Source organism: Anolis carolinensis, chromosome 4 (assembly GCF_035594765.1).
Source record: "Anolis carolinensis isolate JA03-04 chromosome 4, rAnoCar3.1.pri, whole genome shotgun sequence".
NCBI classification, from domain to species: domain Eukaryota; kingdom Metazoa; phylum Chordata; class Lepidosauria; order Squamata; family Dactyloidae; genus Anolis; species Anolis carolinensis.
The window spans coordinates 129,284,883-129,310,747 of record NC_085844.1 but is presented as its reverse complement, the minus strand read 5'-3'; the positions used below and the strand labels follow the sequence as shown (position 1 = coordinate 129,310,747).

At 41.5% G+C, this 25,865-nt stretch overlaps 1 protein-coding gene across 9 annotated transcripts in view; it reads right to left on the bottom strand.

Annotated features, from left to right (window-relative positions):
- Positions 1 to 1,482: 1,482 nt before the first annotated feature.
- rasal2 (RAS protein activator like 2) overlaps positions 1,483 to 25,865 on the bottom strand; it is a 294,829-nt gene continuing 270,446 nt past the window's right edge. For 7 of the 9 annotated variants that reach the window (XM_008117797.3, XM_008117794.3, XM_008117800.3 and 4 more), the window contains 7 exons: positions 24,183 to 24,384; positions 21,680 to 21,873; positions 19,532 to 20,360; positions 10,856 to 10,984; positions 10,294 to 10,496; positions 9,163 to 9,250; positions 1,483 to 5,172 (listed from right to left, as the gene is read on the bottom strand). In XM_008117797.3, the coding sequence (XP_008116004.1) occupies positions 5,062 to 5,172; positions 9,163 to 9,250; positions 10,294 to 10,496; positions 10,856 to 10,984; positions 19,532 to 20,360; positions 21,680 to 21,873; positions 24,183 to 24,384 (1,756 nt within the window). In that variant the 3' untranslated portion in view covers positions 1,483 to 5,061. Of the gene's footprint in view, positions 5,173 to 7,632; positions 7,664 to 9,162; positions 9,251 to 10,293; positions 10,497 to 10,855; positions 10,985 to 19,531; positions 20,361 to 21,679; positions 21,874 to 24,182; positions 24,385 to 25,865 lie in introns of all 9 variants that reach the window. The other 2 variants (XM_008117796.3, XM_008117795.3) reach the window with 2 other exon arrangements.

Genomic DNA, 25,865 nt, shown 5'->3' with positions numbered 1-25,865 from the left:
TATCATTGTAGAAACCTTTTCATTTTGAATAATTTTGTGAAACCAAGAACTTTCAGTTAGCACATTCTGAGGCAATGGCACAAACAATGCCCGTGTCAGCTGAAATAGCAAATTAAAGACTTCCTCGCACATACATATATCCTTGTTCCGCACCTGCTTTCTCTTGTGGGAAGTAAGCGAAGTAAAGGACAGAAATTCCTCTATATAGAAATTCAATTCCTCTATACATAAATCAAAATGATTTTTTGATTTATGTATATGGGGGAGGAGCCTTTTGGGAAGGAAAGGCTGAAGAATTACATAAAGCAAAGTCACATAGAAACTATTTTGAAGTAACATCATTATAAGAAAGCAATCAAAAGCCTTTGTAACCACTAAGCATTTTGTACTGTATATATTTTCCTGAAACAGTCATGATTTTGTACCTCACGAGTGAAAAATAAACAGTTATTGTTTCATCTTATGCAAAGTTTTATCTCTAAGCCTCAACATAAATAAAACAAGGCTCCTTAACTCAAAAGGTGGCAGCAGAAATAAACATTTCCTGACTGGATCCTTTTTATATTTTTAGTGGAAGAGGTGGGATCTCTCAAAAAGTCCCCCTATCCGTTATATTTTTGGTGGCAGCGGTGGGACATCTACCCCCCCCCCCCCCCCTGAAAGGTCTGTTATAGACACCAACCAACCAAATGCACTTCATTTCACATCAACATGATGCTTGTTTCCCATTCTCTCATGAACAAAATGGTAATACAAAATGAACACTATGTAATACAATTTTTGTTCCTAGGTTATAAATGTCATTTCCTAATTGGTTCTTTCATAAAACATGGAAAAAATTAATTAAATTGCAAAAACTTTGTTTTTTGTGGGACATCAGGCAGCACATTTTGCTCTACTTTTTAAATGAGTATCTCACAGAGTCTAAACGAATTCAACATAGGGTTGTTGTATGTCTTTCGGGCTGTGTGGCCATGTTCCAGAAGTATTCTCTCCTGACGTTTCACCCACATCTATGGCAGGCATCCTCAGAGGTTGTGAGGTATGGATCAACATAGTTTGTGGCAACCACGATGACGAAGTTTCTGGAGTATATCAACTACTTTCAAATTAAGTGCCACACAATTAAACAGGAAATAACACTTTCAATCTAGGAACCGAAAATATTTCAAATTTTGTTACATAGTGTTATTCATCACAGTTTGTCTCTCCTAGGATCTTCTCCAGCTTTATGATTTTGAAACAGCACCCTGAAAACAAAGTATTCACAGTGAGGCCTTGTCAACGAGGCCATAAGTGTCCAAGGTGTTCTTGATGGCTTGGGGTTTATGCCACTATATATCATTTAAGTTTCAGACTGGACAAAAAGCTGAGGTTGCAATTCTGAGACATAGTAAGAAAGATATTTCTAGTCACACACAACCTAGTCAAAACTGTTATTTTATTCCCGAAATTTTTGTCAATGCAGATAAGAAGCTTGAGTTCATTTTTTTTAAAGTTAAAGTTTATTTTGTAATTCTTTGTAGGAATATCAATAAAAGACCTCAAATGTATCTATATCTGTACATATACAAGAAACTGTCCAAAAATATTCACAGAACAAAAATAAATCTTCTTAAGAACAAACCCAGACAATGAAATGCAGAAGTGGATCCTGAAGACTCAACGAGTCCAGGACTACTGGCATAAAAATACAGGTGGAAGGAGTATGTATAGCAGGGAAAAAAAGGTCTGTGTTAAAGGTAAAGCATATTGAAATAAATTATTCAAAGCTAGCAATGCAAAAAAAGGCTGGTAAGATAACATTCTTATTAAGGCTCTGGAGACAGCAGATCTATTGTACAGGTAGAAATCTAAGGTCTCAGCACACACATACACACATACACACACATATATATCCTTGTTCCGCACCTGCTTTCTCTTGTGGGAAGTAAGCTAAGGAAAGGACATAAATTCCTCTATACAGAAATTCAATTCCTCTATACATAAATCAAAGTGACTTTTAGGAGGGATTCATAGAACGATGACCAGGATGATCACAGAGCGGCCCACAGCTTCGAACTTATGGAAGCCCACCATGCTTTCTAATGGCTAAAATTGGAAGGAAGCCACAAAGAGGTATGCAATTCTAGAGTTCAGCTCTCCCTCATTTGGAGATGATGTTGACTGAGATAATATAGGATCTCTTCCCTTTATGAGTGCCACTAGACTCCCAAAATATTGTACTCCTCAGTAGGAGCTTCAGGAAAATATAGAACGTGAGGAAAAAAGGACAATCATTGCTGTGATGTCCCTAAGCTGCTGCTGCTGCCAAACAATGAACATATCCAGCACAGGAGCTTCCCTTTAAAGTAAAACTGAAGGGTAAGAGTTGTCTCTCCCAAGGAGCAGGCTGTTAGCACCAGGCTGATCAACTGATAAGACATGATTGAAATACTCAGTTGAAACCAAGGGTGTGGAATGTGCCCCCGGAATCTATTGTTGGGCCACAACTTGCAACGTCCTTTGCCACCGGCTACATGGCTTAGGACTTCTGGGATTTATAGCCTATAGAGATCTGGAAAGCTACCTTCCTTCCAGATTTAGGCAAAGCAGTTCATGATTGGGAAAATTGTACTGACAAAAAATGAGGTTGCTGCCTGCATTTCCCCTTCTTCCCAGATCAGATGTTAAGGATTTTGCTTAGTTGTTAATACATTGTTTCATTTGGGAGAATAATTTCAGCAAAAAGTACTAAGAAGAGGCATGGAAGTCCAAATACATTAGAGTCTCACTTATCCAACACTCGCTTATCCAACATTCTGGATTATCCAACTGCATATTGAACTACTTTTTCTGTCAAATTTGTTGTCTAACATGATGTTTTGGTGCTTTATTTGTAAAATCATAATCAAACTTGATGTTTAATAGGCTTTTCCTGATTCCCTCCTTATTATCCAACATATTCGCTTATCCATCATTCTGCCGGCCCGTTTATGTTGGATAAGTGAGACTCTACTGTACTAACAAACATCACCCTGCTGCAATTTTGACTAGTATGAATAACAGATGAAAATTAAAGAAATAAATATTTGTTAAGTCAAGGATCAATGAGGGCTCACTTAAAGACAGTGTCATGCTAGAACAAAGGTTCTACGACATATTTTTAATTTTAAAACATATATATATATATATTAAGCCTGTGCAACCAATGAAAAAAATGTTTCAATACTAATACCTTACTTTTATCAGTTTGATGGTGACTTGTATTTGCTATTGAAAATCAAATTTGGCAAAAAAGAAACACGAAGAATTAGTAGGAAAATTCTTAACAGCCGTCAAGCTAATTAATGTTAAAGAATAGAAAGTGCAACAAGTAGTAACACCACTTGAGGAATGATGTAGGAAAGTAGTAGTAAGCTTACTACTATTTACAAACATACTGAGCTTCTGTACCTATAGTTCTAGGAAACTGGTAGCTCTATTAATTTTTTTGTGTCTGGGATAAAAACAAGTTTGAAGAAAGGGTATATTAACCAATACTGCCTTAATGCAGATTATTAATAAATATCAGAATAACAGAGGGGTTTAGTTCATTTTGGGCATTAAAATTTACATATTACATTGCTAATTCTTTAAAAAATTCTATAAAATAACACAAAAAGTGAAACAGCAGGAGGCAGATTTAAAAACATATATGGCCTGTGCTACCAATGAAAAAATGTTACAATGCTAATTACTAAATTAGGGGGTAGCAGTGACAAATCATTTCTAAAATGTTTTTAAAATATTGTTAGGGTTCTGTATTGCAACTATAACAACACAACACATTTTTTCATTTCTTTTTCTTTAAGTAGTTGTTCCAATGGGGAAACTTCCCTCTACAGGCAAAAGAGTAAAGTCTTGTTAATGGGAAAATGCTAAGCTGGCAAGATTTTACAATGAATGTATTCGAAAAAAGGCTAATGATAATCAGTGAAAAGAGATTTTGCAGTGTAAAAGGGCAAAGAATGTTGATACAAACAACCTGAATCTGAATTCAAAGTTGCTATTACCTTATACCCCCCAGAAAATGTGTATGAACTCCAACGATTGGGTATGAGAACAGGATTTACAAATAAAGGAAATCATAGTCGAGTGCCATTTGCAAAGCAGGCCATAACTTATTGTGGCAATAAAATGAGAAAATAGTATCAGATTCTCTTCCAGCAGAACTAACAAAGCTACTGGAAATAACAAAATGTATATTTTTGCCACTGGTAGATGAGGGAAGCATGAAGTAAGTCAGGCTTAAGGCTTACCTATTTGGTGACCATGGAAAATCACAAGATATTGTTGGAAGGAGATGCAAAAGCTTCCAAGAAATAATAGGTTGCCAGGCTTATTACACTTTGAAGTGGGTGAACTAATACATATTACTACCTGAAATGTGTACACGGGATGCTCTAAATCCAAATTCACAGTTACTAAGCACCTTACTTTTATCAGTTTGATGGTGACTTGGGCTTGCTACTGAAAATCAAATTTGGCAAAAAAGAAACACGGAGAATTAGTAGAGAAATTCTTGACAGCCATCAAGCTAATTAGTGTTAAAGAATAGAAAGCACAACAAGCAGTAACACCACCTGAGGAATGATGCAGGGAAGTAGTAGTAAGCTTACTACTATTTACAAACATACTGAGTTTCTGTACCTACAGTTCTAGGAAATTGGTAGCTCTATTAATGTTTTTGTGTGTGGAATAAAAACAAGTCTGAAGAAAGGGTACATTAACAAATACTGCCTTAATGCAGATTTTATTAATAAACTAGAACAACAGAGGGGTTTAGTTCATTTTGGGCATTAAAATGTACATATTACATTGCTAATTTTTTAAAAAATTCAATAAAATAACACGCAAAAAGAGAAACAGCAGGATGCAGATACTATGTAGTGCTAGGTGGAAAGGAATTACTTTTGCTAATATGAAACAGTTTGAGTGAATGTCTTGGGGTGAGTTTTAAGAAAGATGGCAGGAATTTATGTTGACATCACCTCCCCTTAGTCACGGAGAGCATGTAGCTGTCCTCCCTTTGTGCTCTTCTCAAACACTCACAATGCCGTTCCGGGCCTGCATACTGTAGCGTTCCTTCACTTGCGCTAGGGCTTTCGTTAACCGTGTATTGGATCTATCCAGAGAGAAGATCCGTCTTTCCTGCAAGAAGACACAGATGACAACATTAGAGTAAACTAGCTCTGCTGCATGGCCTTTGCTGCAACCTCATCAGCTGATCACAAAGGGTCCACCGATTCTCAAAGAGCTCTTTTTCCAGGATGCTCCAGCCTGGCCATGTTCTGCAGCAGGAAGGGATGAGCCTGTCTCTTTCTGTTGTCCAGCATGTGTTCTGTGGAAACTGCCAATTAACTGTGACTAATTTAGAGTGGAATAATGGAGGAGTTTTATGCTTGGCACACATCATAGGGAACTTCCTAGAAATTTTTGTTCACAGGAAAACAGAAAAAGACAGCAAAAGCATATGAGATAATGGATTCCTTCTCGCACGAGGGCCATGTGTACAGAGTAGGACCTCCACGGGAGATGGCTTGCTGTACACCCCAGTACACTGAAAGTTATATTTGCAAACAGACACCAGGAGTGCGAGGAGGCAGCAACAACATGAGAGGTGGGGTGGGTTCAGGGTGGGAAGCAGTCAGAAACTGGAAATAAGGAGTTATGAGTGATGGGAGGAAGCAAGAGGAGAGAAATGAGCGTTTGTGCGATTGGCGAGGGGGGAAGATGACATTGACGTGACACAAAAACAAACAGGGCACCTGGCTCCTTAATACCCATTCCAGCTCATTTACTCCGAGACTCCACCGAATCAAAAAGCCCCTTCTGGTTTTGATTCAGAAACTGTAGGGGGGATTTGTGTTGAAGGAAGTATGGATGGCTAAGCACATGAACAAAAGACATGTAGTAAGCCACTGGCACTGAAAGAGGGGGGAACAAATCAAAGATGCACAAGGGTCAGCTTTGGGTCAACCTAAATTTACAACAGAAACTGGCAATAGTGTCCAACCAGTGGGGATTTTACCCTCAAATCAGAGCTGTGCGACAGCATTCCCCACTTTAGGAGCAAAGACAAAACATGCAATGGCTCTGCATGGCACAGTGCAAATGAGAAGAAAGAATGTACAGAGAGAAGAAATGTGAAGGAACAAAGTCATTTCCCCCCAAAAGCAAAGACGTTGGCTGTTGCTGCATCACCTCTGCTAAAGGGGGTCTTGTCCAAGCCCTAAGGAACTGAAGAGAGGTTGTCTAGCACCAGCACCAATGGCATTTCAGGGGCCAAGAAGTGGTCCTTCCAGCTGGCCAGGTGCAGTATGGCCCATACTTATTCAGAAGCTTCCAGCACCTCACCCCATTGGATTTGCAATATGGTGAAATTGACATTTCTGAAAGTGGAGTGCTTCTCCTTAAGATAGTTGAGGAGCACAGAAAACAAACTTTGGCATAAATAATGATTGCTACTTTGTGCACACAGGCAGCAGCCCGCAGCAACGATCTTCATGCAGCCGGAGTCTTCGGCAAACAAGTCCTCGGCGGATGGGTAGCAAATCATCCCGTGGCTCCCTCACTGGTGTGTGTGGTGTGCTTTGGAGAAGCACCACCAATGGAAGGATTTCTATTTTGTCTGACTACACTTCTAGCTTTTCCAAAGCTTGGAACAACATGAAAAGAAATCATTAGTCCCTATAGGTTCCTTCTTTGCTATTGCTTTCAGGCATCCAAAAAAGGTCCTGATCACAGATAAACATTTGTTATAATCCATACTTAGATGGAATACATCTATGAAGAGACTCCTTTGCTACTTTAGGCAAATCTGATTTAAAAAGTGGTGACACTGTGTGTGCGCAATTTCTTTACTTTGCTAATTGTCATGTCAAAGGAAGCCAGAAGAGCAGTTATGTTTCTGACTTAAATTTCTCCTCCTCTCTGCCAAAATGTATAAAATTTGGCATAGAGGAGAAGCACTCCCTCAAAAAAATATATCTGCAAAGCAGAAGATTACAGCACCAACTGAGAATGACCAGCACTGCACGTTCTGCTAGAATCTAGAATGCAAGAATACAAGTGGATACTGTGCTGTGTGCGAGATAATATTAAGATCCATTGTATTTCCCTATTGTAAAGCGCTAAATATTAACAGATATAGAATCCGATGAAGCCTTAGGATCTCATTTGGAAATAATCGGGAAACAATTTGCACTTTCATTACAGATTCAAGAGTACATCTGAAAACACTGATTGTATGATTGTATGTTTCAGCTGAAAAGCTCTCTCTGCCATGAGATACTGCCGCAGATTTCCTCTTTATGCTGAGTCTGCTTTTGTTATCATACAAACATGGCTATGTGCTTTTGTCGTAATTCTGTGTGTGACAACAGAAATTTAAAAGTAGAAGAATTAATCAAGAACTTGAGGGTTAAGGGAGTGGGAGCCCTGATGACACTGTCCAACTCAAAATGCAAGCGCAAAGCAATCCACGGAGGTTTCAAGCAGCATCTGAACAAGGTTCAGGGAGTGGCAGGAGCTGGAATGTGTAGTGGGAGGCGAGTGTGCCAGGCCAGGGCAGGGTGGTGCTCAGCTAGAGAATTGATTGGGTGTACTTGCCTGCTTGAATTATCTCATCCCCATTTAAGACCTGTAATTTAACACAGTGGTGATGTCACTTGCAATTACAAATGGAAGCTCAGCCTGCACAGTGAAGCTCCGTTATTGAAGGGGTTGGGGTGGGGTGGGGGGTACAACATTGATATCTAGGCTTGCTCCTCCCCCAAAACAAGTGAAGAAAGACTAATTGAAGAACAGAGGCGGACAAGGGAAAAACTTGGGGACACTCTAATCACAGGATGAGAAAGCAAACTCTCTGCTGCTCCCTCCATTTCACCAGAATCATAGCACCCTGTTCCTGAGCAACTGGATGGGATAAAGCATGGACCACAGGCTCCTTAGAAAGCCAATGTTGGACCCTTCCAGTTTGCCTCCTTCATATCTGCCAAGTTTTTGACTGCAATGCAGCTTTGGTATCTCTGTCCCTGACCCGCTCCACCTGGAAGATAACCCATCTTTTTTTTTTTTTTAGTACTTGGGGGTTGTGACAGAGCCCCAAAACAAGTTGTATGTTTCTATGGCTGCCGTGGACTTGGAAGACTTGGTCCCAGTTTAAACATCAGCCTTAAGCACCAGTCCACAGTACTCTGCTGCTGAATTGCTGAGACCAAGCTGTTCTTGGAGATGATCATTCCCACAGTCCTTGAGGTGTTGCAACAATGGGTGGGTGGATGGGGGGAGAGAATAACAAAGCCCTATTTCTGCAGATCACGTGGAGAGATACACTTGCCACAGGAAGGTATTTACTCATAAACCTGAGTTACACCCAGGCACCTATGATTAGATTTAAACTGAGATAAAGTCAGGAAGCATCTGGGAAAAGCAGCTGGTGGCTAAGGTCCACGCTTTGGTCCTTTGCGCCTGGATAAAGCCAAGGAAACGTGGCTGGTGCTGAAAGTCTCTAAAAGGTTCTTTTCCAGCAATGAGATATGCTAAAATAGCAGATAATTCCACGATCTGAGAGCAAGGGGCATTGCCCCACTAACAGTGCCTCACAAGCAGAGCTCATAAGAAAGAGATCAACATGATTACTTTGTGTACTTCATGTGCATCTTTAATCCTCTTTCCTTTGGGCTGAATAAATGAGAGCACTCAAAGGAAGCTCAGATAGAGCTTCCAGGCTCAAACCCCAAAAGCAAAACAAAGAAGTGAACATACTTGTGTCTGCATGCGTTTCTGCTTTCCTCTATGCCAATCAAGGCAGGGCCAAAGGAGGACATATTGTAATGGGTGTCATGACAAGATAGAACCAACCAAGGTCACAACACAAAGCCTTGTCTCCACATCAGATCACAGGTTACAGCAGCAGTTCAGCATTTAGCTCTGACCCTATAATACTTTGGTTTGTGCAGTAGCTTTGACTCTACCTGTTCCAGACTGTGTAAGGCATCAGCAATCCTGTCTGAAAGAAATAAGCCCTGCCATTTCTACAGTAAGACATTGCCTTAATTGTTGCTTAAGTATTTAGTCACATGACACAATGAGGAATTAGTGCTGCAAACCTGAAAGACAAAACCTTTGGCTTCTTACCTGTGCATCAATTATTCTCTGTTTAATCTCTATGACTGCCTCCATCTCTGCGTGGTCATTTCTCAGCTCCTCTTCTACAGCCATTAACCTGGCAAAGAGGCAGAGGACAAAAGAAAGAAACACAACAGTGTCTTTGGGGGTTCCCAAGTAAACAAAGCAGTCCAGGAACTGTCTAAAGACAGCTGAAGCCCTTCATTCTGTTTTTTGGCCAACAAGTTCAGCAGGGCAAGCTTCAAGTTATTCTAAGACACACTTACAGTAAAGGTTAAAACCTACACTCTACTGCAAAAGTTCATTGACAAAAATTGAAGAATGTTGACTGCCATTTGAATTCTAATCCCCCTATCCTCTTGAGGAGGAGAGTCTAGCTAAAGCACACTCCAAATAAAGTCATCAAATTCCTTGGCCTATTCTGGTTTCTATTGATTCTTTGTATGACTTTTTGCAGAGTGATTTTAATACCTTCAGCACCAGCCTCTTCAGAGTAAGGCAACAGAATTCTCCCTTCAGCAAACTATCACTACATTTCGTAAGAGAGCTGGTCATAGGTAATGATTTAAAGCAGGGGTGTCACTCATTTTCATCAAGGGCCACATCAGCCTTACGGTGGCCCGCAAAGGGCCATTGAATCTATGGATGAAAAATCCATGGAAACAGAGGGCTAACTATCATTTTTTAAACATTCTGATTGATGCTTTTTAGTTTTTACCCAATTTTGGTCCCTGGGTGTTACTGAAGAACAACTCCCATCCCTTTTGATTATCTGCCATGTAGGCTTGGGATAATGGGAATTGCAACCCAACAGCACTTATGGTTCTGAGGTTGGGGAAAGGTTAAAGGACATTTTAAATGTCCAATATCCACAATTTTGGTATTTAAATTCAAAGCCCACTCCGCTGCTTGAAGAGAACAAATGGCAGCCTTCCAGATGTTACTGTAACACAACTCCCATCAGCTGTAGTCATGTAGTCTAATGAAGATCAATACAGGACTTGCAGTGCAGCATCTGGAGGGCCACATAAAATGGCATGGCGGGTCAGATTTGGCCCATGGGCCTTATGTTTGAGACATATGATTTAAAGCCAAGCTATCAGTTCTTCCCTCCTTCACATGAAGCACCCTCCTCCTTACCTGCTGATGATGACCTTCATCTGGCTATCCTTTTCCTCCTGTTGTTTTCGCAGACGTTCCTCACTGTCTTCCAACCTTGTCTTGTACTCCATCAAGAGCTTTTGCATTTGCTGCTCTTGTACCAAGAGGCGCTGTTCATATTCCTCCAGCCGACGATTTGACACCCTCAGGCGATCCTTGAGCTTTGTTATCTCCTGCTCGTACTAAAGAGAAGGGAAAGGGAGGTAACCACATGAAGTAAACTATTTGTTTCTTGCCTTTTTTGAGATCAAGGCAACATAAAAGAAAAATAACTCCAATGAATAAGTTGCAAGGAACCTGCAGTCTCCTCCCAGAACAGTGCTTGATACAGGGCTATAAGCAACAGCCAGGATTTGCCTGGATTCAGCTTCCACTATCTACTAGCCTTCAATTACCTGACCACAACTTCCAGACACTAAAGGGGAGTAAGGTCAGCAGTATCCAGGTGATTAGTAAATGAAAAACATTACAACATCTTGAGCCTCTCACTTCTAACTTACATCTAGTTTTTTGAAATTTTAGAATAGATGATAGCCATTACCTTTTCTGCGTGCTTGGTTCCATCTTGATTCTGCTCACCGTCTTCCTCCTCTTCCTCATATTGCCCATTGTTTAGGACCCAGGCAGCTGTCCTTTCTACTGGCGACATTGTGGCTGAGTCCACAGGTGACTGCAACCAGAATACAAAAACAATAGAAGAATACCTTCATTGTTTGTCAGCGAGAGAAAAAGCCCATCTATTAACTCACACCAATGACCACCATGTCAGCAGAACCACAACAGATTATACTCCACAGCATGGTCACCCCCATTCCAGTGAGAGGCACATGAAGAAGCAAATGTGTAAGGTCAATTACAATAGGTGCTTCCCATGTGCATATCACTGAGGAACGTGGCAACAATACTAAGAATTTTTTAATTCGGTAAATCGATGTATACAAGATTATCACTTAATTTTGAATATTTCATTTCTGCTGAGGAGATAATAGACAATCCTTGCTAGCAGCTGGACATGTCTTGAATAAATGCATTGCCCACAAAATGCATTGGTACAACTTAAAACTGGCATGGAATAATTAGAGCACTCATGAATTACTTTACTCAAGTATAGCATTCCTATGTGTTTGTGTGTGAGACTCTGAAATCACTAGAGATGGGAAGGCCTGGACAAAACCTGAAAAAATGGGGGAGGGGGGATGGAAAAATGGGGGAAAACTGTTTTTGTTTGCTGTACACAACACTTGTCACATCCATCAAACACAAATAACTCACACAAATGACTTTCTCTTATCTTTACTACTCTTGAATCTGCTTTGGTGGTGGCCCTGATCAAGCACCAAAGCATTACAACAGAACAACATACATAGTGTTTCTAAAGCTGTTCTTTAGGCTACATTTGCAATTGCTGTGCCATCAAGTTGGCCTCAACTTATGTTGACGTTGAAGATTGATAAAGAATGAGAGACACTCCTGTTTGTAACAGCCCTGCTTAGGTTTTGCAAATAAATGTATAATTCCAAAAAGGCTACTGAAATGAGATGATTTTGTCTGCTAAGAATCCATAGAACAGAAATGGGAGGGGAATCAATATTTAGCTGCTGTATTTAGGATCCATATACTTACTTAACTTTTTGAACTACTTGATGTGCTATCAGCAGAGGCGGCCCTAGGATTTTTCGCTATGCAAGCAAACCTAGGGCTGCCCCCCCCCCCCCCCCCCCGCGAAATTACGCCCCCCACAACATCACGGCGGCGGCACTCTCTCCAGCAGTGGAACTATGAAGGCCTCCAGGAATGCCTCGCTTTCTCACAAGATTTCGCGAAATCTCGCAAGAAGAGCAAGGACTTCCTCGTTCTGTGGCGAGCAACCCGATGGTCGCCGCTGCCGCCGCCACCGCTGCCTAAAGAGCGCCCTGCAAGTACATGAAGATGGGAGAAGTCTTGAACCAAGAGGAACTTGGATGTCCAGAAAAGACAAAAATGCTGAAAGTGTAAGGCACTTGCACATGGGGGACGTCACAACAGCAGTTTCCTGGATCATGATTTTTAAGCTTTTGCATACTACAGGAAGAGTGTCCAAAAGGTCCTTTAACAGCAATATCTTTTCTTTCTCCTCACTCTCTGTTTATTATCCAGTCTCAAAGAGTTCTATGGAACTCAAAGGTTTCCTGTTTATCATTTGTAGCTGGCTCTAATGCTGTTGCTACTCTTCTGCATTTGTACTCCATTAACTTAGTCAATAGAAAAGCAGCATATAAACTGCCCTCTTGAAAAGCAGACAAAGACTCCCCTTTGCTCTTTAAAACAGAAGACAATTAACAAGGAACGGAGAATCTGACAACCCTCAATGCCGACAAAGAAACTTCCTCAAACATGGTGTATGTGTGGGAGGTCTGGGACTTCATTAACTTAAATTGTAATGATATTTATGGGAAAACTTCTTTTCCATGAGATTGCTGATGTCCAGTAGGCCTTGACAGCAAAATAGTGAGCAACATATGGATTACTGTCATGGAACCCAGTTACAGGGCTGAATTACCAAGCCCTGAACTGGGAGTCATAACATAAACAATCCTAGAAGCACCTGGCAGAAGAAGATAGAATATGCCTGGGAACTTGGGGTTGAAAATATAAACAATTATAATTGGTCTAGTGTGTGAAAATGGTAGTAATGTGATATTGGGGGTGGGAATTGATGATGATATTTACGTGTGGTGTTACGTAGCATCAGAGGTGATAAAAATGATTGTATGTAAACATTGGGTCATTCTTGACTTTTCCAAAGTCATGTGTTCTTCAATAAAGATTGGATTTGAGAGCAGCTATCTCTGATCTGCGTTCAGACTGATCCTTTGAAGTGAGCAGGACAATTAAGTCAAGAATCCCGTTCTCACCTTCCTGCGAATTCGCAGTGAAGTGATAATGAGTGGAGAAGGAGATCAAAGCCATGACGGAGCAGAGAGGCCTTTGCTAGGAGCTCGGCCGTTGGCGGAAGAGACGTTGCAAGCCATAGCTTCCTCTACGGGGTACCCCAAGCCGGACGGCGTGACCCAGAGGATTCCCAGAGGAGGAAGAGGCGTTCCGGCGGCGGCAGAAACCAGTTGGGGATCTGGAGGAAGCATGCCGGAGACCGTGGCCCTGCGGTTATCCATCCTGGAAACGAATTTATCCAGGCTGTCGGAAACCGTGGGGAGGTTGGTGCCACTGTTGGAAGAAAATCTCCAGAAGGAACCCACCCGATATGGCACCGAGACAGAGCCACGTAAGGAAGGAGTTTGGAGCCAAAGAGGCCAGCGCGCCTCAACGCAGAGTCCCATGGCGGCGAGGAGTGAAGAGGATGAAGAATACTGGCAGGAACTGGAGTTCCGGGACAGAATGGCGCGCGAAGTGGAGCACCAGCACGCTCGGGGAACTCTGAGACCACCGACTCCAATAGAACTTCCTGTCCAGCTTCCAACCCCCCGGATGGGCGTCGGGGTGGAAAGACCACTGGGGCGAGGAATTGGGTCCAGTGGATTAGCAGATGAAGGCGGAGAGGAGCCGGAGATCCAGGAAGGGGAGGAGAATGTGCCGTACGGCGAGGAACGGCGAGATGCGGGGGCTACAGCGAGGCCCGAGTTCGGGTGGGTGGAAGGACCGACAGCAGCGGCAGAATTTCGGGAGCCGCGCAGGACGACCGCCGGAGTGGGGCGCGGCGTGTTAAAAGGAGCCGTCCAAGGAAACCCGATGCAACCCTTCCCCATGCCTCCCAGACAGCAGCAGCGGGCCGTAGAATGGATGCAAAGGAGGGAAGATCTCAAACTGGAATACGGAGGGGAATCATCTGAACTGAACTTTTTCCTCATTAGCGTCAGAGGATATATAGAAGACAATGCACACACATTCCCCTCCGAAGCAAGCATGGTTCGGGCCATCGGCAACACACTAAAGAGAGGAGCGGCCAGCTGGTATGTACAACTACATGCCAGAAGCGACCCGTGCCTGAGGTCAGTGCCCCGCTTCCTCGCCGCGCTGGAAAACCGGTTCCGAGACCGGCTGGAGCAATTGAGGGCTCGAGACCAGCTTAAAGGAATAAAGCAGAGGGACAAAACGGTGCCTGAGTACGCAGAGGAATTCCTCCATCTCGCAGAAAAGGTACCAGAGTGGTCTGAAGTGACCAAAGTGGAAATATTCAAGGAGGGACTACGCCCCGAGATTTTTAGTTGGGCGGCACATAGAGACGACCCAGAAACACTAAGGGGCTGGATACAACTAGCGGGGCGCGTTGAATCCACCCTAGCCCAAGTGAAGCGTTTCAGGGGCGGCAGCGGCCAGCAAAGACCGACGGCGAGAGGTCGAGGAGAAACGAGGAAGCAGGAAAGGCCCGGAGCAAGGCCGGGGATTCCCTTCAAAGGAGATGACAACAAACCCAAACCGGGGTGCTTTGTATGTGGGAAGACGGGCCATCGAGCAGCAGAATGTTGGGCCCGGAAGGGGGAGCCGCCAAAACCCTCAAAGCCCAAGCCAGCAGTCGGGAGGCGAGCGGAGGAGGAGGTGCGAGCCCCAGAATCTCCGGAGAGGCTGGTGAGTCGAGACAAACGCATGCTAGTAGTGCCAATCTGCCTATCGGGGCTAGAGAATCGGGCCACCTGCAGGGCATTCGTGGATTGCGGTTGCTCTAGGAACATTATAACTCCGGAACTAGCAGAAGCACTGAAATGCCAGCAGACATTTCTTGACTCCCCAATTGCATTTTCGCAGCTAGATGGATCAGTTGCTGCTGGGGAAGTATCTACAAAGGAAATGCAAGGGGTCCCATGTAAAATAGGCAAATGGGAAGGGAGAATATCCTTTGTAATAGCCCCTATTGCCTCATACCACGTGATACTAGGGATACCGTGGCTTGAACAGGCAAACCCTGAAGTAGATTGGAGAGGGAAGAGCCTGGCGTTTAAAGAACAACAGACGCGATGGGAGATAAGTAGATTAGCAGGAGAGGAGGACGAGGGAGATGAAGCAGGCGAAATAGACCCACAGCTATTGCCGCCGGAATACAGAGACTTTGTGGATGTTTTCAATCAGAAAGAGGCGAGTAAATTACCCCCCAAGAGGAATGTAGAAGTAGAAATTGAAATAACCCCAGGAGCAACCTTACCGAAACCAAAAGTATATCCCATGTCTGTTCAGGAGAAGGAGGAATTGAGGAAATATATTGATAAGAACCTGGCGCGAGGCTTCATTAAGCCATCCAATTCTCCTCTCGGAGCCCCAGTGTTATTTAGGAGAAAGAAAGACAACTCCCTAAGATTGTGCATTGACTATAGAAATTTAAATGCAATTACTAAGGACAATAAATACCCTATGCCCTTAGTGAAGGATCTAATTACCGTATTGAAGAAAGGGAGCATATTTACTAAACTTGATTTAATTGAAGCATATCATAAATTAAGAATCAAACCTGAGGATACTTGGAAAACTGCATTTTCCTGCGCATTCGGCCATTTTGAATATAAAATTTTGCCATTCGGATTAAAAAATGGCGGCGGTTGCTTTATGCAGCTCATAAATGAAATACTGCACCCATTATTATATCGAGGGGTATTCATATTTCTTGATGATATCTTGATCGTAACTGAAGATAAAGAAAAGCACGTAGAATTGGTCCGGGAAGTTTTACAAAGACTAAGGGAAGCGAAGCTGTATGCAAAATTATCCAAGTGTGAATTTAATAAGACTCAAATTGACTTTCTGGGATATCGGATATCTCCAGAAGGATTAGCTATGGACCCGTCTAAAGTATCAGACCTAAAAGAATGGGGAGTACCTCAAACAAGGAGGCAGTTGCAATCGTTTCTGGGATTTGCAAATTTTTATCGATCCTTTATAAAAGGCTTCGCACAAATAACCGCGCCACTTACTGAACTTTTAAAAACAAAAGGAAAAGGGGAGACAGCCAAAGTGAAAGCTCCTGGCGCCAAACTGAGTTGGACGCCGGAATGCCAAAAGGCATTTGAAACCCTAAAAGGATGCTTCACAGAAGAACCCATCCTAAAACACCCCGATATCAAAAGCCCTTTCATAATCCATTGCGATGCTTCAGACTGTGCATACGGGGCAGTACTATTGCAAAAGGATCAAAATGGGAACTTAAAACCTTGTGGATATTTGTCCCGGAAGTTCAGTGAAACTGAAAAATGTTGGCCCATATGGGAAAAAGAGGCATTAGCCATATTAAAAGCCTTAGAATGCTGGCGACACTTCCTCGAAGGGAGCGGAATCCCATTTGAAATTTGGTCTGACCATAAGAATCTCCAGTATTTAAAATCTCCTCGAAAATTGTCCCCCAAACAAATTAGATGGGCGCAGTACTTCAGCAGGTTCGATTTCCAATTAAAGTTTTTCCAGGGAAAGCAAAATGTCTTGGCAGATGCTCTTTCACGCATGCCTCAACACGAAAGCCTGGCCGCAGCAAAAGAGGGGACAATATTCTCTGATAAACAATGGGGTTTAGCGGTCAGGACAAGAGCGCAAACACAAAAAGAGAACACTGCTATTCTTGAACTCGACGGGGAAAATAATTGGGGAAAAGAACTGAAACAGTCTTATGAGGGAGATCAGTGGATCGCATCCAATTCGGAAAAGGGGGAGCAGAAGAGGGGGTTTTGGTTCGTGAACAAGAAACTATATATCCCAGCAATATTAAGGATTAAAATTTTGGAGCGTTTTCACAATAACCAGAGCGCTGGTCATCCGGGAATCACAAAAACAACAAAGGCAATAGCAAAACATTGTTGGTGGCCAGGAATGAGGAAGGATATAAAGAATCATGTTGTTCAATGTGATGATTGTGCCAGAAATAAATCGAGAGGAGGGAAGCCAATGGGATTGTTACAAACAGTAGTGGAACCTACCAGACCTTGGGAATGTGTAGCTATGGACTTTGTAGGGGAACTGCCGGTCAGCAAAGGACATCGTTATATTTCGACAGTATTAGATTTATTTTCTAAACAGGCCCACTTTATACCACTGACGAAATTACCATCAGCGGAGAAACTAGCTGAATTATACATAAATCATATTTACAAACTTCATGGATGTCCCAGTAGAGTGGTCAGTGACAGAGGAGTTCAATTCACAGCCAGATTTTGGGAAAAATTTTTGGAAATGCTGGGAGCAGAAAGGAGTCTAAGTTCTGCTTTCCACCCCATGACAAACGGAGCAGTGGAACGTACTCAGCAGACACTTGGGCAGTTCCTTCGAATGTATTCTAACATGAGACAAAATGACTGGTCTAGGTGGTTGGCTTTTGCAGAACTAGCTTTTAATTCGACTATACATTCAGCAACAAATAAAACTCCCTTTGAAATAGTTTACGGGTATGAAATACAACCTCTGCCCCAGTTGCCAAAATGGACAGAGAATGAGGAAACAGGGGCAGGGAAATGGAAAAATCAAATGTTAGAATGCTGGGATCAAGTGACTGCATCATTAAAGGAAGCACACAAAAAGTATAAAACGTTCGCAGACAGAAAAAGGGTGGAAGGCGATAAATTGGAGAAAGGAGATCTAGTATGGTTAAGTACCCAAAACATCAAATTGGGGCTACCTTCGAAAAAATTGGGCCCTAAATATATTGGACCGTTCAGAATACAGGGTGTTATCAACGAGGTGACTTTCCAGTTGGCATTGCCAAAAAGTTTAGGGAAAATACACCCTGTATTCCATCGTAGCTTACTGAAAAAGTATAGGGGTACTTTGGACAAAATGGACACATAGAATTATTGTTTGGTTTGTTTCAGATTTGTGATGAAAGAAGAACCGAAGAGGAGGACGAAGAAAAGGAGGGCACCATGTCATGGAACCCAGTTACAGGGCTGAATTACCAAGCCCTGAACTGGGAGTCATAACATAAACAATCCTAGAAGCACCTGGCAGAAGAAGATAGAATATGCCTGGGAACTTGGGGTTGAAAATATAAACAATTATAATTGGTCTAGTGTGTGAAAATGGTAGTAATGTGATATTGGGGGTGGGAATTGATGATGATATTTACGTGTGGTGTTACGTAGCATCAGAGGTGATAAAAATGATTGTATGTAAACATTGGGTCATTCTTGACTTTTCCAAAGTCATGTGTTCTTCAATAAAGATTGGATTTGAGAGCAGCTATCTCTGATCTGCGTTCAGACTGATCCTTTGAAGTGAGCAGGACAGATTACAATCTGCCAATGTTTAAAGTGGAAAAAGAAGTCCAATGAACGAATAATGACATTCTAATCTTGCATTTGCAAGTCATCCTGTAGGCTTTGGAATATCAGACCAATTACATTGACTGCAACCATGAGACAGAGAAAAACAAATGAGGCTTCCAGCAGGAGGCGGCACTCGACATCACAGCAACTGGAAGCAAGCACCTGTCATTTCTGAGCAACAGGGATACTACAGAAATAAGACCTAGCATTTGGATTGCCAGGCAGATTACATAAACGAGAGCTTCTTTGAAGGTACATGGCTCTGCTTTTATGTGCTTTCACATGTAAATCAGGGAATCATCACTGACAAGGAGGAGATACTGCTAAAAGACCCCACCATCCAGCACCAGTAGCCTGGCTGTCCAGTTCTCTCTGCGGTTCTACTGGCTTCAGAAAGCACTGGTTTATTTTTCAGCCATTTCCAGGAGCTCACCCCTAAGGAGATCAATGCAACACCAGTGGGAGTTCTTAATAACAAAGCTTATTTCATCACAAAGATGGTGTAGAGGGTGTTACCAGGGGATGTCCTCAAAGAGAAGGATATATAAATAAGGTGCAGACAAAATAAATGTTACATGAAAATGAAGTGTGTATAACTATGAGCACCAACAGAAACTAAGTATAAGCAAGATGTTGTAATGTTGAAACAATAAAAATATGGTGGGGGGGAAAAACCCAGAATCACTAAAATTTCAATTGTAGGTCTCCAAACTGCTTCCTTTGCTTTTCCAGGGGAAGCTGACCTTATTACAGAAATGTGGCACTAGACAGAAGACAAAGCCATTCTGGTACATGTTGGGGCACACATAGATACCCATGCCCTACTCAGACAAGATCTGTAGATCTCTGTCCACTGTGTTTCTTACACAACCTGCCTTTGTCATAAGCTGACCATCTATGTCTGATGCGAGGAATTCCTTGCTTCTCCTACTATACATAACACAGAGGAACAGAGTCAGAGGTACAAACAGAGTTGAGCGTCTTACCTGCTGTGTTTGTTGCTGCTGGATGGCCCGCACTTTGGGAACTGGGCTCTCCCGGGAGGAGGATGACTGCTGCCGGGACCGATTTCCATTCTGAACGGGCTCCGCTGCCATTGTGGCAGAAGCTACTGACATGCTCCCTGTGCTTCGAAGAGAAGCACTGTGGGGAAGGGACTGGGGTGTTTTCACCCTTGCCCCCAGTCCTGTTTTGCGGATCTGGGCTTGTCCAGTACTATTCTGGCGGGGTAAAGCAATGGGCATGTGTTTGTCCAGTATGGCGCCCTGCCGGGAAAAATCTTCACTGTGCGTGCTGCGTTTGGCAAAATCCTCCATGCTGCTGTTGCTTGGTCCACTGAGCTTAAGGTCTTCACTGTTCTGGCTTCGGGAACTGGGGATGCTCAGATTCTCCAAGCTGGAGTCCATGGACACCTTTGGCATTGGCTGAGGGGGGTTGTTGAGATGGTAAACAGGATTCCGGAAGGAAAGGGCCTGTAAGCTGCCCTGCTGGTTGACAGCTGCGTGCAGAGGTCTCCTAACCTGGGGGGCACTCTGAGGAGTATTTTGAAGCTGCTTGATGTTTGCCACCTGGGTGACTGAAAGCTGGCTTCCGGATAAACGTACGGGAGCATCCTGCATCACGGAGCTGGGATCACACTGTGCAGCATTGGGATCCTGGAGATCCATCAGTGATATGCTTCGAACATTGGGCAGGTTAGTCTCATCGTCCTTGTCTGAATAAGTCACACTCCGTGACGATGATTGCTGGATCAACAGCAAGTTGCCTTTGAAGTATCCTTCATTTTCTTCTGGTGGAGATTTACACTTAATCTCACTGTAAGGAAAAAGTTATTAATTTACGTATATTAGAAGCTGGTATCTAGAATAATGCAGCTAACTTCCTTCTATTTTCTATGACACAGTTAGAAGGAAATAAATAACATAGGCCAGTGGTTCTCAATCTTTGGTCTTCCAGGTGTTTTGTACATCAATTCCCACAATTCCTAACACCTGGCAAGCTGTCTGGCACTTCTGGGAGCTGAAGTCCAAAACACCAGGAGTTTAAGTAATAGCAGAGATGATCAAACTCAAGTAATTTTTAACAACTTTTCCCAGTCTAACTTGTCAAAGATAATTTATGGATGGTATTTATTGCAGAGCATGAAAATGAAGTTCATGTAATATACCACAGTCCCCCGAGGGGACTCAAATTTATCAAAATCACACATTTTGATCAATTTAAAACAAAAATAATTAAATAGCACTGTGTTAGGTTAAAATACAGTAAAAATATAATAAATACAATTACAAATGTGTTTTAACCCCCCCCCCCCAAAAAAAAAAAAAATTCCACCCTCAACCTCTCCAGCAGTGTGCCCCTTTATCCTTTCCCAAATGCCTGCTGGCCGATTAAGGTCTTGACTTGCTTGGTGAAGGTGAACTTTACTGATGGTATGGTTTCAAGATTTCCAGTATGTTGAGTAATAAAAACCCCAGTCACAAAAATTGATAGGGCCTGCTTAAGCATATCTATATTATTATTTGTAGTCAAAAGAAAAAGATCTAAGTTTCATATATGATATAGTTTGCTTTTATATTTGTTAGAAGGCAATTCTTATGTGTCACAATTAGCTATTTACAATTTTGCACTGAAGAATCTTGAAAAGATGTAACAGAGTCCTTAGTATTTGCTCTTGGATAGGAAATACTGGATATGAAATAGCATTAGAGCTAATGAAGCAAAGTAGCTTGTATATGTCTAATCAATGATCCACAAGGTACCCTATTCAATAATATGAGTGATCAACCTTACAGATCTGTTATAATTACTAGTGAGATGATGATGATTTATATTCTACCCACTCAACTCCAAGCAACTCATTGTAGGTAACAATAATTAAAGCAAACACAGTTAAAATTCATAAAACTCAAAAATATTAGAAGTAATTAAATTATCAATTAATGTTAAAATCAATTTTAATAAAATCATTAAAATCAACAAATAAAACCCCAGCACATTATAAAGATCCATTCTTAAATCAATTCTTAAACTAGTTTAGATTTTAGTGGATCTTTTTCCTGAGATGACTGATCATCTTCAAGATGAACATGTCTAGCATTAAAGAGCCCTAGGAATACCCAGGTGGAGCGTACCTGTCAGTAGGGTCCTCAAATATTTTTTGCAGCCCTGAGGAAAGGCTGACATTAGGACTTGAGTTGTGATCTGCCAGACGTCTCAACTGCTGCTGAATTGGCGTAGGATTTGTTGTTGCCTTCGCGATATCTGTGAGGATGCGTGGCAAGGGTCCCAGTTTTTCTACTGTTGCCTGTAGGAAGGAATTTTCACCCTGATTCGACAATAAGTACCGTGGCATCCACCATTTCAGGTTTTTTTGGGGTTTGAATTTCATCATAGTTTTTTTCAAAGCAAAATAAAAATGGTGAACATGGGTGGAAGAGTGGAAGTTGGAAGGAAAAAAGGCGGGTGTTTGTGTGTGGGGTGTATGTGGCAGGACCACAATGCATTGTTATGGAGCAGCAGGACCACGGCGACCAAACGGATGGAGGAGACGAAACAGGGTGCAGCAGACATTGAGGAAAGAAAAGGAAACAGAAATTAAAAACTGACCCCCAAAATAAAAACCAAACTATAATGCCATGCCAATGCAAACTTGTCATGCGAAGCAAACTAAGTTCAAAAGATGGGGAAGACTACAATCACTACAAATGCAAACGGGGAACAGTTATCAAGTCATTCCACTGCAAGGAAATGCCTTCTGCCAAAAAGGGTCAGGGAAATGCATGCTGACATTTGGAGGGTTGTAGGAGCATCAAAAGTAAGCATGGGGAAGTGCAGTGTACAAGTGTGAAGTTCATCTATTTGAATTAGTGTTTGCCTCTTAATGGGCTTTGAGAATGACTATGATGCTCTTTTATCTTTTTTAAAAAAAGAAGTACACTGACAGAAATCTGTTCAAACACTTCTTTGGTTGAGTCCCACGTGATTCCCACCTATATGCCCTCATCACCACTGCTGACTATGAAAGAAAAGAGCAAAAGTTGTTTTCACTTCTTGCTTTAATTTTACATCATAATGTCATCTCATCAGAAAATGAAACACAAAATGTGTTGTGAAATTTTACCACCCTCCAAGTTTCTTACTAAAAGAGCAGCCCTCATTAACCGCCAGCCCACTTTTTCATCTGCAACTGAAACAAATCTTCAGCTTTAAGTCACTTCATGCTGCCCACTCAGTTACGTCAAGGCAGGCAGTCTTTTCAGTGACTTTGGAGAGAAAGCCTATTTTAATTAAAAATCGGCCTGCAAAGAAGTGGGTACTGTGGGTATAAAATAAGGGAGTATGGAGTGGTGGGGAAGATAGGTAAGGCATGGAACTCTACTATTTTAAAAATCTGGAAATATGATGTTTTTGCACGGAGTATTTGCACCAAGCAGACATTCAATTATCAGTGAATTTTCATTTCCCCAAACACACAGTAGTAACTATAACTCTCACCACCATCAAAATTATCTATCTTTTCCAAGTAAAAATAGAATTACACAATAATTTTGGGCTTTAAAAAGTGCAAGGGCAATGGAATAAGCCACAGAAAGAAGCATAATTATGTACCAAAGGCAACAGCATGTCCTTCTTTCTTAGGCCATGTATACAGACATAATGTTTCCTGTCCCTAATGCACCTTCTACACTGCCATATATTCCAGATTATCAAAGCAGATAATCTACATTATCTGCTTTGAACTGGATTATATGAGCCTACGCAGTCATATAATCCAGTTCCAAGCAGATAGTCTCGATTTTATATGGCAGTGTAGAAGAGGCCATAGTTATGGATCATGTACACTCCTTTATCAACTCTCCTCTTTTCCTTCTGCAACACTGAGCTTGATGCAAAGGATCACATAAACCTTGTTGTAGGAATTCTTAAACAGGGGAAGGAAATAAATACTAAAATTAGAAAGCAAAGGCCAAAATGGCTTTAAAGTATAATTCAAATAAAGGTGATACCAGAAGCTGTTTCAAGTAGAAATTGTAAAGGGAAGTATGGTCAACATCTATCAGGAGACTCTCTAAAACTGATGTAATTTGTGTAAGCCTCCTTAGTGATTCTGCTGGACACTCAGATCAGTGACAATATTTCCTAATACCTAAATGCATGTTATGTTCCTATGTTGATGTTTGTTCCTTTTTTTATGTTGGTGCTGGTTATTGACTGCAATAATAAATATATGCACTATGTCTATATGTATTCAGATAAGTGATATAAAGTGATAACAGGAATGCAAATAGACTTGAATGTCAAGTCCTCTTTGGGGAAAAAAAGGAAGGCTAACCTTAGGAATTTTCTCATGAAGGAGTTTTCTGACACTCCTTTCATAATTACTGCTGTGTGCCCTCAATTCCTTTCTAACCCAAAGGCAAAGCTATCACGACAAGGCTTGTCCAGAGTGGGATTTGCCTTTGCCTCCCTCTGAGGCTGAGAGAGTGTGACTTGACTAAGATTATCCAGTAGATTTCCATAGCTGAGCAAGGATTCAAATGTGAAACCACTACATCACACAGAATACCATACAATGACGCTGACTGTTAGCAGGACACTGTTGGCAATCCAGCCGCAGTCTCCAGGCGCCATTACCTTGTCCAGCTGACACACAACTTCCCACAGCAAAGAATGCAAGATAGCAATCTCTCTTCCCAGATCTATGTATCCTTCAAATCCAGGTGTGTTGGAGATTGTGTCTGCGTTAGAAATTTCAACCAAGAAGCGTTTCATGCTTCCCCATTCATGCTCTAGAAAGTCATTCATAAATGTAATGTATTCTTCTTTGTTCCCAAATCTTCATTTTGGGGAGGGGGAAAAAGGAAGACAGAGGAAGAGAAAGAGGGAGAGAAAAAAGAGTGTGTCATAATTTGAATTAAATTTCAATGGAAATAGAGAGATCTTAAACTTTCTTTCATGGATCAAAGCTACTCTTTCTGTGACCAAATTGAAAGGGTTTTTTTTTACACTTCCTTTCAGGTAATAACTCCAAATAATCATTTATGAGTATGTTGAAACAGTACAATATATCCTATGTTATCTAGTGTTTCTTTCTCCAATATTGTTTCCATTCAAGCAGGCTTTGTAAATATTCACAGCCTTCAAATCAGTATCATCAAACATAGACTGGAAAAAAAAGAACTTAATAGGCAAGCAATCTCTCTTATGGCACTATATAAAAATCTCTTGAAAAATATTGCACTCATGTACCTTTACACCAGAATCTACAGTGGCAATTCAGTGCAAACCTAGATATGATAGTAAAGGTTCCTTTGCATTTAAAGTATGAGATTAATAAAATCAAAGTGCAACCTGCACCAGTAGGAGTGTGCCTATATATTATGGGATCAGAGCAGGCATGGAAGGGGAATATAATCTTTTTTCTGTTTATTGCAATCCCCCTTTGAAGCTAGTGCATAAATTAAGAGGAAATTCCCGTTGGTGACAATTTTATTTTATCTTTCTTTGCAAATATCAGTTTCAAAAGGGGATTTTCCTCAGTATCATAACAGGAGGCAAGCAGTTGAATTCCTTCCTAATAGTTGTTCTTGACCTTTTTATCAACCTTGATACAATTTTAATTTAAACACAAAACTCATATACATTTAAAGTCAGATGTACTTTGGTCTTCCAAAAGCAAGATTAAAATTCAAAAAATTTAGTTTACAACCCACCAGCAGCAATAGAAAAATTTATCATGTTTTCATGGAATTAAAGTAGTTAATACATACAAAATATAGTTCAACAATTACAATTTTTTACAAAAGGAGGAAGTACATTTCTCGTTGTGTTCTGTTCACACACACATGTGCAAAAACAGTTTGCATTCTTTAAAAACTGCCACACCACACTTTTAACAAATATCAGAAATATGTTTCTGAGAAAAGAACTATTAATGCCTTTGCACTGTATATCTGAAAGATCCAGATATTCTGGATTTTTACTGTGCTAACTAGGGTGACTGATTTGCGGCCATGAATTTAAGAGAGATTTAGTTGTGACAAATTTTGTGCATTTTTAGCAGAACAGCCTCACTCCAGCAAATGTTAAAGGAATTGATAATTTTAAACAAAACAATTAATTGGCACTGTATATAATATTCAATCAGGTCACAATATAGGAAAAATGTGTGAAATTAAACATAAATTACTGTACCGTCGAAGGCTTTCATGGCCAGAATCACTGGGGTGTTGTGTGGATTCCAGGCTATATGGCCATGTTCTAAGAGCAATTTCTACTGACATTTCACCTGCATCTGTGGCTGGCATCTTCAGCGAT